At 39.1% G+C, this 13,764-nt stretch overlaps 1 protein-coding gene across 1 annotated transcript in view; it reads left to right on the top strand.

Moving 5' to 3' along the window:
• Positions 1-13,764, top strand: part of LOC104070829 (cohesin subunit SA-2-like) — a gene marked incomplete at its 3' end in the record, with an annotated part of 54,394 nt that overhangs the window by 23,835 nt on the left and 16,795 nt on the right. The window contains exons 12-14 of the mRNA XM_009585430.1: positions 1,538-1,617; positions 10,931-11,038; positions 13,024-13,132. Coding sequence (XP_009583725.1) covers positions 1,538-1,617; positions 10,931-11,038; positions 13,024-13,132 — 297 coding nt within the window. The remainder of the gene's footprint in view (positions 1-1,537; positions 1,618-10,930; positions 11,039-13,023; positions 13,133-13,764) is intronic.

The following is a 13,764-nucleotide window of genomic DNA, read 5'->3' as shown; positions in this document are numbered from 1 at the left end:
GATGATATGCTGTAATTTTGAGAGCTTGTTCTGTGACCGCACTGACCCTGTATACTGCCTTTATCATATTCCAACTTCCTGACTCATTTAAGAATTAAGCCCTTTACTTTTTTAATCCTGCCCTTGGTAATGATTTCATCAGCTACTCTTATCCCAGTGGGGCTGGGCCTTTTTGGTATTTGAATAAGAAAACTCAAAATGCTGTGACTGATATCTCAGTACATAATCAATGCCTGCATGGGGTGGCAATTCATGTTCTTTTTGCAACAGGAGCAGGGCTTACCTGTATGGCAAAGCAGTTGCTAATAGTAAAAGATACCTATAGCACGTCCTCAAAGAACAAGAAATAGATTAATATTGATATCTTAAGAATAAATTATTCAGATTGAAACTTGGCTATCTAACATTAACCCCTGTTTTAAACAGTTTTGTGGTAGTCCTTTATCTTCCTGGTTAAAGGAAGGTTGCTGTAAGCTGCGTAAGCAACAGGAAATAGCTTCCATCTGTCTGTACTGCGATCTCCCTCTGTGTGGAGGATGCTGTATAAATGGATTATTGCAAACTCCATCCCACCAATCAAAAAAAGCCCAACCCAAACACAACACCTCCTTCCCCTGTAAACAAAATAAACTGAAACAGCTTCACACAAAATACAGACTGATCTGGAATCTTCCAAAGTTTAAATCATGGTTTCTCAGTCATGGGAAATGTAATTATATAACCATCAATCCATTTCCCACAAGTGGGAGTTTCACATGTTGCCTCTGCTACCCTTGATTGTTCAAACTCAGGATTCATGGAGTTCCACACCTTGCAGCTGGGTTGTGAGAAAAAGGAAGGTGCAAAGTAAAATGAATCTAGAGATTTAGAAATTATATGTTAAGCGAGAAAGCTGTTAGTCCCAAAACAAGCAAGTCCAAAGACGTAGGCCGCACTGATGAGTGCGAGTTCTTGGGTACATAGGACAGGAAAATTTCCATTATTTTCTGAGGTGTTTGCATGTGTACCAAGTTACAATAGTGTGAATTCTGGAGGTCACGAATATTGCTGCTGTTCCATGAAGTACCTTTATGACCCAAGTCCTAATTGTCTTTCCAGCAAGGCACTGGCTTCTGTAACATGTAGGTACACGCATTTTATTGTTGATGGGAGAAACTGATTATATAATGCTTGTAATTTGAGGCTTACCTTCATTTAACATACTGAAGTGCCAGTAGTAACATCTTAGAAACAAGTTGTCAGTCACTTTTAATTTGTAGACTGTAGTTGATTTCTTGTGAACGCATACATTACATCTATAAAAAATATCATATTACTGCATGATTAATTCAGTTAAAAAATTAACATGCTGTTAATTTTCAGGGGCTGGGGAACTACTTGGTAGTAATCAAGTTGCCTTATGTCTCTTAGGAAATAGTTGCTGAAATAAAAATAAATTTCTGCTCTACTAGTGTAGATGATCTAGCTGTAGGAAAAATATATGTTTATTGAGAACAAACCATGTTACATCTTTTTATTGTCATTTTACATCCATTAGGATCGAATTGTGTCCATGCCTCTGGACAAGGACCATGAAGTAGCAGTTCAAGCCATGAAACTCTTGATGCTTATGTCACAGTAAATAATTTCTTTTTTAATTTACTGTATTGTTTTAATGGCAACAAGATCCAGATACAATTCTGATGAATCTTCCTGTAATCAGTTACATGCTGGGAAACAGTTGCTCCTGACAGGATATAAGTTACAGTTAAAACTGCTCAAGACATGGCATTTTCTTTCTGTGGGAAATATCAATGTGCTGATATTCAGCATGAAAACTACATTTTTATATCTTTATACTTCCCTCTGAAAGGAAATTCCACATTTTCATTTTGGCTTTTCTCAAATAGAGCATCTGCCTGTCTCGAGGGAAGTCCCCACCGAAGATGGGGGTCCCCACCCCATCTTCTGTCCAAGGGTTGCCAGGCCTTGACCAGGAGCTCAGGGAACTCTGCCATATTCCCTGTCTCCCCACCTGATGCAGGAAGCCTTGAGCTTTGAGGCTGTTGCTAGAATTTGGACTTTCAGATTCTTGGCTCCATGGCAGAGAACCTGGGAGCTGTTGAGCCCACAGCAGACTGACAGGAAATGAGCAAGGGTATGGTATCTTGGTTCTGCTGAAGTGGAAAACTAACAGAAGAGTTATTTTCTTGGGAAGTTACCTGCCAGCCATAGATTTGGAAGGATAATGGCAAGCTGGAAGATTGGGGAAAAACTAGACTAATGTTACAGAAGTATATGAATCCTATTCTGATACATCCTTGAGCAGCATGTTTATTTTAGAAATGGCTTTATTTGCAAAGTATGTGAAGAATAAATTCTCTGTCCCTCTTCTTCAGTGCAAAATGAGAATAAAAAACCTACTGCATTTCATTGTTAATACAGTTGAGATGTTAGGACTCAATAATCCTGGAAGTATTTAAAAGACATGTAGATGAGGCACTTGGGGACATGGTTTAGTGGGCATGGTGATGTTGAGTTGATGGTTGGGCTTGATGATCTTAGAGGTCTTTTCCAACCTTAATGATTCTATAAGTTTCTCTTCTGTCTCAGAGTATAAGTTGAATTCTGCTGATGCAGATGCTTACTTCCATGTACAGCATGGCGCATTGTGCAATAGCCTTGTGGGATTTGCTTTTCTGTTTCAGCCAGAAGAATTGGTCATTGTTAGATGAGGATGTAGACCTTAATGGACCAAATAATATGGTGTTGTAGGTATTTACATTAAATTTCAAGTACGTTTGTATATTGAAGTGCTGCTTTATAGTCTGGTCTCCTATCTCACTTCACACTCCATTGATTTGAGTGGCATTTCTCTAGGCCTACTTCAGCATACACATCAGAGCAGCGTATGATGCTGTGAACATAGTATGCTTTTCTGAAGGGAGTACCATTGTTTGGGCCTCACTAGTAGTAGCTAGGGTTATATTGTTTCTGTGTTTACAATGTCCATTTCTACATCCCTTGGTTCTCCATGGTGTGTAGCCATTGGAACAAAGCACAATGCTGTGTCTATGTGTGTCCCTGTGCTAGGAGGAGCAGCACACCATTGTTGAAGTACAAAGATGCTGTCCACCAGTTATAGCTGCCCTTGTTCTGTATCTGAACTAACGAGTGCTATATTGGCACTGCAGCTGTTTATCATCTCTGGCTTTATTATAAGGGATCATGTTCTTATTAATGCAAGCTGCAGCTATAAAAGTTTGATCAATGTTTCTTTTTCCTTGAAGCAATTTTTTCCTAATTTTTCTTAAATATGATTTCCCATGTGAATAAATGCCTTCTGAAGTTTTCTGAATGACATTTTTCCATCATAAAATGTAGTTTTCATAAGTAAAATGAATACATTTTGAAATTGTTTTTTATTAGGCTGTGTGGAGGCCTAGCAAATACATGCTTCTCTTTCTTTTTGCTCATATGTTGCGTAGCCATCCTCCTTTCTGTCTCCTTCGCCCTTAGTTGCTCTGAGCCCTGCTGATTTGGCTTAATTATTGGAGTGATGAAAGTGGGAGTTGGGGACTCAATAAGCAAATTCAATGACAGCTCTTCTCTCTGATAAAACTAGTACTGACCTGTCTATAAAACCTGTGTGAAGAGAATGCAGACTATAGACAGTCACATGTACAGACTTCTTAATAAAAGCCTGCATCAAGATGCTTTTATAGCAGGGGAAGAGCTTATGCCTCAGTACCTACAATAGTGTCAGAAAGGACTCACTGCTGGTATTGCAGAAGCAAAGAAATTTCAGGCTATTGTGTCTCAAATGGGTGTGTCTCATAGCTCAAAACCAGTATCTGGATATAGAGCAGTAATGCTGCTTGATACATGTGGTAAAGCATGAAATGGGGTTGGGGACAGCAACTCCCCTGCCTTTAAAGAATGATAAATGACAGTTTGTGTAAATGGCACTTCTACTTGTATGCATTGATGTAATCAATTTTTTTGCCGCTTTTATCATGCTGTATTGGCTTCTCTGTGGATGGCTCATTTTTGTCATCTGCAAATTTGGCAACTGAATTCTAGTTGCCCAACTTGCATTTTTAGTGAGACATGAAAGACCTTTCAGATCAAGCTTCTACTTTTAAAGCTACTGGCAAGAACCTCTATCTCATGAACTCCCTATATTTGATTTGGAATCATGGATTATTTTTAACAAATAATATAATCTTCACTGGTCAGGTATTGAGCTTTAGAACATGTCTATAATCTTGGAATAAATCTTTTGTTGTTTCATGACATGTGTTGGCAAGAAGCAACTCTCTTTACTGGCTCCATAATTGTCTTTTGAGTGAGTATAGTAGCAAGACCTCATTGCCAATTAGTTATTTTTGTGATGTTTTACGGTTGCAGTGGAGCTGTGCTCCGTGTGTGTTAGTAACAGCTTTGATCATCTCCTAACCATCACTGCATTCCAATCCTGTGGAATATACATTGACTACTAGGTGTACTACTGGCCCATAAAACTGCTATGCTGGCCTTTACTTTACTCTCTTTTGCTAGCTAGAGAGGCAGTGAAAACACTGATCTTTTCAATTCACTTAGATGTGTTGCATTATTAAGAAAAAATTCCAGTGCTGATTCAAAACCCTCTTGCTATGCATATACCTGTTTTTTTCAAATCTGTATTTGTATTTTCATCTTCTCTATCTCTGTGAGCTGAGATTTTTTTCTTCTTGTTTGTTGTACGTTGCCTCAGTTGAATGCCAAGGTCTTTGGGCTAGTAGATTTCTATTTTTACACAGCATGACGTGATCCCGAAACTGAAATGAGCCTGTGAGGCTTAGCATAATAGAAATTATTAATGCTACTGAATTATGCATAATTGCTAGCATTAATGTTGCAAAGGATCTGAGAGGGGGTAGAACTAGGAAGGAAATGAAGAGGGAGAAAACATGAGTGACAATGAGAGACCAAGGAATCTTACAGAAAACATTGCCCTGCAGGAGGCAAATTAGTTTAGTGTGCCTACTGCCAGACAATTCTGTTCATTTTTGTGTGCCTAACTACCTAAAAGAGCAGAGGGATTTTGGAAAAGAGCAGCAAAAGTAATTAGGTAACTGTAGTAGATGAATGAGGAAAGGTTACAAGTGGTGCAGGTAGGGGCACAAATTTACAAATAGCTTGAATATGTAAATAGCAAAGGGGAAAATTACTTTGTATGACATTAGTTAAATGTAACTAGAAATTAAACTGAGTTTTAAATGCAAAACTCTCAAGTTTGAAATCTGGAAGAGCTGCCTTAGTGAGAACTGTGACTATATTGCACTCATTGAGGACTTCACATAAATAGTTTAAAAACTATTTAATGGAGCTGATAAATACATTAATTCTCACCACAGTGCTTTGACAGTGGTCAGCAGAGTTAGTCCAACTTAAAAGTCAAGAAACTGAGGCTTATAAGTTCCCAGTGTCCTGCTTAGCACAGGAGGCCTAGGTCAGGTAGGGGTATGTCACTGTTGCGCTTAAAAATCTTAGTCTCCCTTCTGATTCTCAACTAGACTGGGAAGGATGTTTTAGTTTGGAGGGGGAGCGGCTACACTGTAGGAGAAACTTGAAAACTAGATTTGCCAAAAGATGCCATGGCAAGTAATATAATATATGTTACTAGTTCTAGTGGTAGGTGTAGATGTCCCATGACAAGTAATTCAGTGTCAGCAGAGAGCTGAACTCTGATTCTGTAGTGTTATTTCATAGCTAAGCCATGGACTTCAGAGGAGAAATTGACATTTGTTAGGCAAATGCACTGTATCTAGCAAGGTTATTCAGACAAGCCATTATGCAGAAAACCAGTTAAGTTTGTTGAAGGCTTAAATGCTATTATAAAAAATGTTTTCATGTGATTGTAAAAAATAAGCTGAAGAGAGAGACATGCTTTGCATACAAATAAGGAAATTATCCACCTTTGTCTTGTTTAGTGGCTTTTAGGAAAAATAAAGAAGTGTTATCTTGAAGTTGATAAAAGTAGCATATGAAGCAGTGAAGCAAATTATACTGTACAGTTCTCATTTCTTGCATCAGTAACTTGCTTGTAGCAGATTAGGTACTATCAAAAGGGAATGGCATGGAGCTCCTCACAGCTCCTCTGTGATTCCTTCAGGTCCACCACATCCCTTGTTCAGGTGGACTTATGGTAGTGCTTTGCCAAACCTATTCCAAACAAAACAAAAGTGAAAGACCAAAATGGAACAAAGGCATGTTCTTTCTCCTCTATCTTCTGCTCTTTTCCATTCTCTCAGGTTTATGCTTTCTTGGAAGTTAACCTTCAGCAACACTCTGCCATCATGCACCTCTATTCAAGAACCTTGAGATCTCTTCTGAAATCTTATCTTTCCTGTCTGAAGACTTAACAAGAAAAAATAACAATTGCATGTCTCTTAGGGTTATGTTTCTTAACCAAAACAGCATACCATACAGCATCTGTCTAACATGCATCTTCCTGTGTTCTGTCACAGCATAACCATAGAATCACAGTGTATTGCAACATGCTAATCCTATTTTAAAGTGGGTGCGAAAGGACTCTTGTTATATTGTAGTGACAACCATGTTATCATCTCTCTGATCACCAAGGTGTCGTCTTGAAATACCTGCAATGACAGCAGGGTAGAAAGAGGAAGATAACAGAACAGATTAGCTGATTTTTCAACTTAAAAATTTTATCTCAGACATTAGAATACTTTCAACGTATATTTTTTTGGTTGGTAGTGCTCAGTGCAGGAATAATGTTTTATAATGTATTTGCAGATTTGGATGTTTAACTTGAATTAATTTAAAATGCAAAATTAACAGATTTTTTTTTGATTGGGATGCTATACCTCGGATGACCAATGTCCCCATAATGTATGCCAGATCTTTCCGTGCACAGCCATTAAAAACAAAAAGAATAAGATGGCAAAACTTTGAAAAGTGCATCAGGTGCATTTTTATTTTACTGTCACGATTTTGATGGTTATCCTTGGTGTAAGCAATAGCACAGACCAAGTGAGGCGACTCCAGCAGTCATGTCTCTTGCATACAGTAAAATGCAATAAAAAGCAAGATATGTAATCTTTCAACTGGTACCATATGCAGAACAAAATGGATCTGTGATCTCCCCCTAAAATATCCCAACTTCTTCTTCATGACATGTTCACACTGAAGTGCAGAGAAAATGGTATGTCATGACATTGGTATGTGGAAGGTCATGCCTGTTTATTTTTAGGCACCTAAACACTGGCAGGCACTTCTGGCTTAACCTTTATCTGTTGCTTGGCATTCTGAGGGCTGTAAATTTGCAGCAGTATTATTGCTGTATTTGAAGTATTCTTTGAATGTTTGATGATTGGCTTATGTATGTAAAAAAGAAAGGCACCTATTTACTGTGGTAGTATTAGTGGTAGTGGTAGCAGGTGTAGTCAAGTGCTGCTACTTCCAGAGGCGAGTAAAACCCCTAAGCACTCATTTGAGTGGGAGTTACGAGTATAAACCTCATTGTATCATAGAGAATAGGGATTGAGCAGTATGTGAAAAGTAGTAGTAGTACATACAGGTATTCCCTCCGGTTCAAGAAAGGGAAAAAAAAGATCAGGTGCTCAAGTGGTGTCATGAGTGTCTGTCAGCCTGTGCTGCAAAGAAAATGGGTTGTTTTCCCCTCCTTTGCTTCTGTGCTATTAGGGAGTGCGTTATACATGGCCAGAGCTATTGCATATGACCTACTCTTGTCTTGAGGCGGGAGGAAATAACACTGCTGTAGATTAATGTAACTGGGGCAAATTCCTAGCCTCTTTGAAGACAAAGTTAAAAACAAGGAGGTTGGGATTTCAGAATCACAGGTTAGAAGGGACCTCTGGAGGTCATCTGGTCCAGCCCCTTGCTCAAGCAGGGCCACCTAAAGCTGCTTACCCAGGACTACATCCAGATGGCTTTTGAGTATCTCCAGCGATGGAGACTCCACAACCTCTCTGGGCAGCCTGTGACAGTGCTCTGTAACCCTCACAGTAAAAACATGTTTTCTGATGTTTAGAGGGAACCTCCTGTGTTTCAGTTTGTCCCCATTGTGTCTGGTTCTGTCACTGAGCAGAGCCTGACTCCATCTTCTTTGCACTTTCCCTTCAGGTACTTAGACACATTGCTAAGTTCCCTCCTAAGCCTTCTCTTCTTCAGGTTGAACAGTCCCGCTCTCTCAGCCTTCCCTCATAGGAGAGATGCTCCAGTCCCTTAATCATTTTCGTGGCCCTTCATTGGACTCTTTCCAGTATGTCCATGTTTCTTGTACTGGACCCAGTACTCCAGCTGTGGCCTCACCAGTGCTGAGGAGAAGGGAAGGATCACCTCCCTTGACCTGCTGGCAACACTCCTCCTAATGCAGGCCAGCAGACTGTTGGCCTTCTTTGCTGCAAGGGCACATTGGTGGCTCATGTTCAACTTGGTGCCCACCAGGACCCCCAGGTCATTTCCTAAGGAAAGGAAATTTCTAAAGAAAGACAGTTTGATTTGTACTGGAAAGGCAAGAGTCCTTAATTTCTACCCAAAGAGAGGCAGGCATGTTGCTGAGCTCTTCAAGCTATCCGAAGAATTTAGGCAAGGAATTTTTTTTACATAGGGACACACAGGTGTTGCATTCACTATTTCCATGCATGTGCTAAGAAGAGAAAACTGGAAATATAAAGGACAAAAAATTCAAGTATAAAAAAAAGTGTACATTTGACTGGCGTGTTCGTACAGGAAATTCCATTTAAGCACACGAAAAAAGTTTTTTACCATGGGGGTGGTCCAATACTGGAACAGGTTCCGGGAGAAGTTGTGGAGTCTGACTCTGTAGATATTCAAAACCTGATTGGACACAATCCTTAGCAACCTGCTGAGCTGATCCTCCTCTGAGCAGGGGGGGTGGACTAGAGGATTTCCAGATGTGTTGTCCATCCTCAGCCGTTCTGTGATTCTGTGTTGGCCCTCTTTAGATCATGGTATGTTTGTATAGAAATTTCTTCTTTTTCAAGCTGTCTGCAGTTTTTTAAAAATATGTATAGAGAAAATGATAAGGGCAGCTTCATAGAAACCAGTGCTTTAAAAGAACTAAATAATAGATTGACATTAAAAAGAATGAAATAAACCTTGTCAGACTGCTAGTTTATTTGAGTAAATTCCCCATAGCCTTTTAGTATAAAGACTTGCTGTATCGTGTATTTTTACTCCTGTAAGTGCAATTTGTTGTCAGTCTTCGTTTTACCCTCACTTGTTAAGCTTGTAGAAGTTTAATAAATTTGATACTTCATTCGTGGCTTCACGGGACACACCAATGCTTACTCATATACTCTAATGCACCGTGTTACCTCTTTAAGTTTCTTACTGTTCAACCTCAATAAGCACATTTTTACTCTATTTCCCCAATTCTGTAGATGGCTGAATAAGAGTCGCATAAATGTTTTTCTTTATGGTGATTTCACGATATATATACTCAGAGCACTTTTTATATGTCCTATTACTGCAAATACATACTCAAGGAATTGCATGTTAAAAGAGGCCACCAAAACCTGCCTGAAGTATGTAAGGCAGTTTTTCTTTTTGGTTGAGGGCAAGCATTATCTTGTGAGATTGACCCATCACTTTTGGAGACATACCATCAGCACTTCCGTTTAAAGACCTTTTTACTGTTCCAGTGACGATTGTAAGCAACCTCAGAAAAATGTGAAAAATTCAAGTGATACATGAGTAAATACATCGTAAAGCTAAAATTCATGGGGTATCAACTTCTATAAATGAGAGGCTATTGGCTTTGAGAAATGAGTGCTGCCTTTCTCCACTGATTTTAAATCCCAGAGAGTGCTAAAAAATATTTGCAATGGACACTCCAGTGATACTCTTACCTAACGTGAGCTTACTTTTTTTCAGTCAGGTTGGAGGATGTTTTGGGGCTTTGTGACTTGTGAGGATGCTAAAGGACGCAATGGGTTTGGAGACAAATGGGGAAGTGCAGGAAGGGCTGCTAATTTTTGTAAGACATCACTCCCAGCAAATGAAGAGCATGTTTTAAACTGTTACTGGCTGAGGATTGAGTGGAGCAATAAATAAAAACCCTTTCCCCTCAGCTGGCTGTAGTAAGTGTAAGGATCTCATATGTTGCTCTTTCATTCCCTGAAGTAGCTTAGTCAAACGACATTGCTGTGGCAGTAAGAAGCAGGCATTTTGAAACTGTAATCCTTGCTTTGGGCTTCACTCCTCTGGTGTCTCTTCGGTGGGTTATTCAACTTTGATGCTTCAGTTTCCTTTTTGTAAAAGGTTTATATTAATACCATTTCTACGTCTCATAGAGTGTTCTAGGTTTACTAGTTGGCATGTGGTATTCTCAAGATGTGTAGCTGAATGAAAAAAATTGTGACTTCGAGTGTTTTTGCGCAGATAAATCACAGTCAAAAGCATGCTGTCAAGAATGTGTTTTGATTTCTTTTTACATGTGACTTTATAAGCCTAGTGTAATAGAATATAGGTTTTAAAATACTATAGTAAATCATTTAAAAAGAATTTGTACTACAAAATGAAGGCTGTTTCTTGTTTATTATCTTCTATGGTGAATACCTAAGCATGAAGTAGAGGCATGATTTTCCTATTTTATTACTATCATTCTTTTTACCATGACCACTGATCAATCTTAATTATACTTTAAATTAATGTTCATGTCCATGCAGTGGGCCTGATTCATCATGGCTTGCACAGACCTCTGTTTCTCTACAAAGTGAGTAAAAGAATGGTGCCAATTTTGTTTGATAGCGTTTTTAGATATGTCCTACAAAAATTTAGCTGTGTAAACAAGTTGCACGGCTATGGAGAATCAGGTCTAGTAAAAGCTGGACGTAGCATTCATAGTATTCTTTGCAGATAAACCTGAACTATAACTTCCGTTGTTATTTCTGCCTAGGAACTGTGAGGATGTGTTATCAGCTGAAGACTGTGAAACGCTATACCAGTTTGTTTATACCACACACCGTCCGCTTGCAGTAGCAGCTGGGGAATTTCTTTATAAAAGGTATCTCTGCCTGCATGTCTACTTCTTGCATATTCTCATTTGTTTCAGAATGAAGGTGGATTTATTTAAAAGGGACATTAAGCATTTATTTTTCTGCTGGAAGTGTGTACCACGAGGATAGAAGATGTGCTTTCTTCTGCTGAATCAAAAGAGAAATGCTGTCTGGGGGTAATCATTTGTTCCTGTGCACAGCCCTGGCGCAACGGGCATGAGAAAAGTTGCAAGACTAACATAGAGAATGTGAAACAACTGACTGATCCACAGATGCCATGCTATGTTGACAGCATACCTCCTTTCTTTCTACTTACTTGTCCTGTTGCTTTGCTTCTTACAAGCTAATTCATCACCTGGCATCTGCTGGATTTCCATAGCTTTGGTGATTAATCACAAAAATGGCCTCCTCTTTTCCCTTTGGAAGTTGCCTTGTACACTGTAAAGGCTTTGAATAATGAGAGATGCAGCAGATTAAAAAGCCCTCCCAATTTTCTGTCAGGTTAATGAAGTACAGGGTTTATCTTCCCCAGGAGTAACTCTTATAAATGGGCTTCCTATAACAATGGTTGCATGAAGTGAATGGAGTTGGCGTGCTAAAAAGAAAAGAAATAAATATTCTGTCTCTATGGCTGAGAGAAATAATTTTGCCTTACAAAGAGGAATGAAAATAAAAATATTTTGGCAAGACTTTTGTGGGGAAAAATTCAGAAATAATAATGATTTGTGTTTCTCACATGTGCAGAATCACCTCCTAGCTGTCTCTTCCTATCTAGCTGAACTGCTGACATTCTGGTGTTTGTGGAGCCAAGTCCAACAGAAAGACAAATGAAGATAAATTTCTGTTTTGATGAGTCTTCTATCATATCTGCTAGTCTTACTTAGTCTTTTATTTTGGTCCTAATATTCTATCATAAATCAGGTGTTTTTCCTCTCAGAACACTGCTGCTTTTTGCCATTGAAGTGGTTGCCCTGATAACATTACTTTTTCTACCCAGCTTCCCAGTGCAGTGTGGACACTTTGACCCTGTAAACCTCATCCTTGTTCTTGTTTGCCCAGTTCTTCTCTCCAGTACTTTTGCCAGTATAGAAATGTTCGTTCTACTGTGATGGAGATGTTAGTGACACGCTCTTTTCCCTGGTCATACTGGTATAAATGCGAGTATAAATGCTTATGCTTTTTTTTCCCCCCGCCTTCTTCTTGGTTTGCATGAAATCTCCTCAATGTCTGCATTTTTAACTTAGGATACTTACTTAGCTGGCATAAATTATACCAGCAGAAGCACTTTGTGAAACTATAAGCTTTTACTGACATTGAGTAGTGTGGTCCTGCTCTTAAATCCAAGCCATTTGGGCCTTCCATTAATCTGCAGGGATGGCCTTCCTGTATTTATCTTGGGATTAGCATTTTTTGTGAGCAGTACGGTCACACTGATTTTGGATAAAGAGGGAAATGGAAATTGAAGTGTCACATTGTGCTTCATACTTCAGGCAGAAGAGGAAGAACAGTTTTTCCACTGTATTCATGAAGTTGAGTAAATTGCCTCTTATACAAGATATTATGCTTTCTTTAAGAAGCTTCAGTTCCAAAATGTACCATGATGTGAATAATTGTCAGGTAGTAATATCTCTACTCTGTTGTCAAGGTATAAATTCAGCCTAGAGCAAGCCCCTTTTCAAGCATGAGCAAACGCCTACCTCGTTATATGTTCAATATTGTGGAATCTGCATCTGTTGTCCAGAAAGCTGGCAGGGTACCTGTGAAACTGTCAGAAATAGTCTCTACATCCATAGGGATAGCAGATCTCATAACTGAAAACAATCTAATCTTGTTTCCTTTCATCTGATAAAAAAGTCTAATGTGATTTGGAGTAAATAAGTAGACATTTGGAAGAAATACAATCCTTGGGATCTTGACAGAATTAGTGTTACATTGGCAAATGAGTGTAAGGAGAATGTGGCAGAACTGGACTGACTTCCTTTTCTGTTGGCAGGCTGCTTAGTCATGAGGGAGATGAAGAAGTTCAGCCCAAAGGAGGAGGGAAGTTTGAGGCGAGTACTGACCAGTTGAAAAGATTAATACGTTTTTTCCTGGAGAGTGAGGTGAGGAGAATAGTCCCTCAGTAAGCCTTTTAAATCCAGTGTTGCATGTTAAATCAACTACTGGCTTCCTTTTGAAAGCTATTTCAGGTAGTGAAGCTCTGAAATGTTTGGTGTTCGGGATGTTGTTGCTCTCTAGGAAGAGTTTTTAATGAAGCCATTTCTGTTCTGTTGTGTTAAAAATAATTTACAACTATGCTAATGGAGAGAATTAGTGCTGAAGCAGCTTCTGAAAACAGTCTGAAAGACTAATGCCACTGAGTGAGGGTTTTTTAGTATGTGTCTGTGTCTTTCTGCAGGCAGATATGGGTGGCTGTACCATGGCTCTATGCTGACTAAGAACTGCATAGTTTTGCTGAGTGTTTTATCAGCTTAAGTGCTGTACTTCACTATTTGGCTTTTGCAGTGGTGCAGACCTGCCACTGGCCGAAGTGTCTCAGGCACAGCAGTTTTGAGTCCTTCTGCAAAGAATTTCCCAGACATTGCTTACAAATGTTGACTCGTTTCTAGTCCCAAGGATGGATTTTTAGTTGTTATGATCAGCAATATAAAAGCAATACAGAAGCTGGTTTTAAAGAGGTTACTTAAATTACAAAGGAAAGGTATCCTAAAAAGAGAAAAGAGAAGCTTTTTTC

This window comes from Fulmarus glacialis, unplaced genomic scaffold, assembly GCF_000690835.1.
Source record: "Fulmarus glacialis isolate BGI_N327 unplaced genomic scaffold, ASM69083v1 scaffold6629, whole genome shotgun sequence".
NCBI lineage: Eukaryota > Metazoa > Chordata > Aves > Procellariiformes > Procellariidae > Fulmarus > Fulmarus glacialis.
Note: the sequence above shows the minus strand (reverse complement) of the source record. Positions and strands in the feature narration are given on the sequence as shown.